The sequence below is a fragment of the Cupressus sempervirens genome, chromosome 1 (assembly GCF_028749045.1).
Source record: "Cupressus sempervirens isolate cs-2001-9-10 chromosome 1, ASM2874904v1, whole genome shotgun sequence".
NCBI lineage: Eukaryota > Viridiplantae > Streptophyta > Pinopsida > Cupressales > Cupressaceae > Cupressus > Cupressus sempervirens.
The window spans coordinates 106157120-106160544 of record NC_143118.1 but is presented as its reverse complement, the minus strand read 5'-3'; the positions used below and the strand labels follow the sequence as shown (position 1 = coordinate 106160544).

Sequence of the window (3425 nt, the reverse complement as noted above, 5' to 3'; positions counted from 1 at the left end):
GTCTTTAAAGGATCAGATTAAGGAGCTAAATAACTTAAGATTGTTTTATTCTTTGTTTAGTTGGTTTTATCTTTTGTAAATTTTTTATATTATGTATTAGATTTGGAATAAATTAGAAAAAATTCATTATTTAAATTAAAAGATGCAAGTTTTCTTATAATCTTATTGGTTCTTTTAATTTCCATAGTCTTTTGAGTGAATCTGACAATCAAAATAATCATCTAATAGATAACTTAAATTGACTCTATTATACAAATCTTGGTAAAAAAAAGTTCCTTTCAGACAAGAGAGCACTCATTATTTCATTATTATATTGAAACATCCTTCATGAATTAATTCTACAACCTAACATTCCATTATGTGTTCAACTAATATCAGACTAGAAAATATAATTTGAAATATTGAACATACAATCTAATACCAAATCAAACTTATTAAAATATTTTTTATAAAATGTTAAAAATTAGAGAATCTAGTTTTCACAGTCCACAGTAATATGATTGACGACTGATTTAACGTTTATATTTTTAAATCATGTTTTAAATTGTATTCTATGATGAAACATGGACCAAAAGATTACTTTAAAAATATACATATAGCTAAAATTTAGAAACTTTTAAGCAATAGTAGAAATATTACATCTATAAAACATACATTTAATATCAATAAAATATTTATGAAAAACTGTTTTACAATCATTAACAATCATTAACAAAATCTTAACATTGGATTTTGTAAGAAATTTCTGGAATGAAAGATTATCATTACTTTTATATCCAGTAATAAATAAATAAACAAATGATTGCTTTACAATCATTAGCATCGCTATCTTGTATGCAATTTCTCAAACTGAATGAGGCTATCATTGATTTAATAGATCTCTTTTGTATAAGTCAATAAGCCTACAAAATCTGTTTCAATTTATAAATAGAAAGACACAAACTTTAATAACAATCAATCCATTACTCAACTTCCTTACCATCAAGACCAGAAATAAAAAGTTTGCACCCAAGTCTTCTCTTGTCACTGACCTTTGAAACCTTAATCAAAGAAGCAGTCTAAAATACAAGAATAATCCAAACCCAAACTAAAAATTAGCCACCTAATAGCAATACACAATATGGACCATGTATCCATATTCAGCTGATAACATTTATATGTATAAAGTATCCATCTCCCTATACATTTACTCCGTCACCTTAATTTCCTCAATTCATCCATGTCCCCACCAGTTCTCTGTGTAACTTAGATACGTTCATATGGCAGAAGATTAGTCACATCATACGTACTGAATACAGTCTTTACTCATTGCTGACAAGAGTTGGGTTAATGAAAGAAGAAAAATCTTCCCCAATGGACCCATTCAACATAAACTACTCATTTCTGACAAGAATAATCCTTCCCATTATACACATTCAAGAAGAAAGAGAAAAGGCAACGTGGGCACAATAATGGTGGGTACAATAATGGTAATTTGCAGACGTGCAATTGCTTAGACCATGAGTTATTCCAAATAGCTAATCTTTATAAATAGAAATTATTGATAAACTATGAGATAATTTTTTTGGAGATAACTTACTGCTCAGGATTCATGGGGAAGATATGTACATGGCAGCATCTATGCAGAGATCAGAATGTAGAATGTACCATTGATTGAAATCTGATTTCTAAAATGCAATAATTCTGAATGCATTCTGATCCCTGCATAGACATAAGGGAATGTACACTATCCCTTAATTCTTATTGGTTATAAAGTATATATAGTTTTGGTATAAAAAGTTCATTAAAACTTAGGTCATAAGACAGAATTGTAGAGTATTGGAGGGTTGAAGAAGCTCCTCTATCATCTCAGAAGCAATATCTTCCTCTCTTTCATCATCCACTTTCATTGTAGGGATCTTGACCTTCATGACCCATTTGGAATCATCTCCTCCTCCTCCATTACCCACTTTGTTCTGCCAGATCCCCAATTGATTGGATTTCTCATTGTCTAGTTTCAAGCACACCAAGGAAGAAGAAGAGAATATGGAGTCTCTTTTCTTACCAGCATACTGCAGAAACATCTTATTCATTGAGGCTACATTTAGATGGTGGAGCTTCGTAATCATGGCTGTTGTCAAAACTCTCTTGTGCTCTGACTTACAATTGGCCTTGCTATTATGTGGAAGATTTAAACCGCCACCATGACCACGCACAATTGCTGCAGCTTCATCATATGCACGAGCTGCTTCCTCGGCAGTCTCATATGTTCCAAGCCACACCCTCTTTTTCCTGAACAAATATCAATCAGTAAGTTTTTAATACTAAAAGTAGTAAGAGGATGCTATAACAAAAGAACTAGTGCATTTATAGTACATTATCTCCAACTAGCATATTCATAGCACAAGTTCCAAAAAGAAATCAACCAATAAGTTATAAGAAAGTAGAATTGAATTCAATGATTATGAACTACGAAATCATTACTCATAATCATTACCAAAATCTCCAGAATTTCGTGATAATCAACTATAACATTATTAAAAATCCATTTCAAGTTCTGTGATAATCAACTTCTAGGTTATTCGGAAAAACCCATTCCTAATTCTAGTTCAATTCTATTATAATCAGCTTGAAAGTAGAAAAATGCATTTTGATTCTGTGAAAATCAACTAAGAGAAGATTACAAAAGTCTATTTTGAATTTCATGATGATCAACCTAATTTGAACTCTCTGAATGGGTTAGTCAGAACCCATCTTAAATTCTACTTTAGTCAATCAGAATCCTATGTTGAATTCCAAGATAATCAAAAAGTAAGTAATTTGAAAAGCCCAACATGAAATTGCATGATCATCATACGCTACTAAGGTATTACTGAGTATCAACTAATAAGTTGTTGAAAACCCTAGTTTGAGTTTCATGAATATCAAGTAATAAGCTTTTGAAAAACCCAATTTGAATGTCATGATAATCAACTACCAAAGTATACTGATTATCAACTATTAAACTATTTAGAAAACCATCTTGAATTTCATCAAGGATTCCAACTTTTATGAGCAGATTGCTTATATAGAATCTTAAAAAATTGGTAGAGAAACACAAAATAATGAACATAATCATGAGTAATGTAGAATGTACAAGACTGGATGGCGAATCTCAGAGACCCAAGAGCCCCAGTGGCGTTGTCTAACTCCACGATATCTCTGAGTCTTCCCCATAATGCTCTTCTTCTGAATTGTAGGAAATCCAACAAACTAGTATATATATATATAATGGATGTTGAGATCTTGTAATGACTTGTCTACCACACCTTGTCTGATTAGAATGACTTCTGCATTACACATTGTCTAAACCTTCATATCATTGTCAAGCCACGAACATCAAACAGCGCATGCATTTATAATTCCAAACTAAATCTCTCTTTCAAAAGAAGCGGGCGTACATAAAC

The 3425-nt window shown here is 31.2% G+C and overlaps 1 protein-coding gene across 1 annotated transcript; it reads right to left on the bottom strand.

Annotated features, from left to right (window-relative positions):
- Nucleotides 1–899: 899 nt before the first annotated feature.
- Nucleotides 900–3210, bottom strand: LOC149576441 (ethylene-responsive transcription factor WIN1-like). Its single transcript, XM_089815898.1, has 2 exons — nucleotides 3116–3210; nucleotides 900–2271 (listed from the first exon to the last, which is right to left on the bottom strand). The coding sequence occupies exons 1-2, from the start codon at nucleotides 3193–3195 to the stop codon at nucleotides 1791–1793; spliced, it is 561 nt and encodes a 186-aa protein (XP_089672024.1). The 5' UTR covers nucleotides 3196–3210; the 3' UTR covers nucleotides 900–1790.
- Nucleotides 3211–3425: the final 215 nt, after the last annotated feature.

Coding starts and splice junctions, on each gene's coding strand:
- LOC149576441 (XM_089815898.1), bottom strand. CDS start 3,195: ATGGGGAAGACTCAGAGATATCGTGGAGTTAGACAACGCCACTGGGGC. Junction 2,272..3,115: donor GAGATTCGCCATCCAGTCTT/GTACATTCTACA, acceptor ATATTTGTTCAG/GAAAAAGAGGGTGTGGCTTG.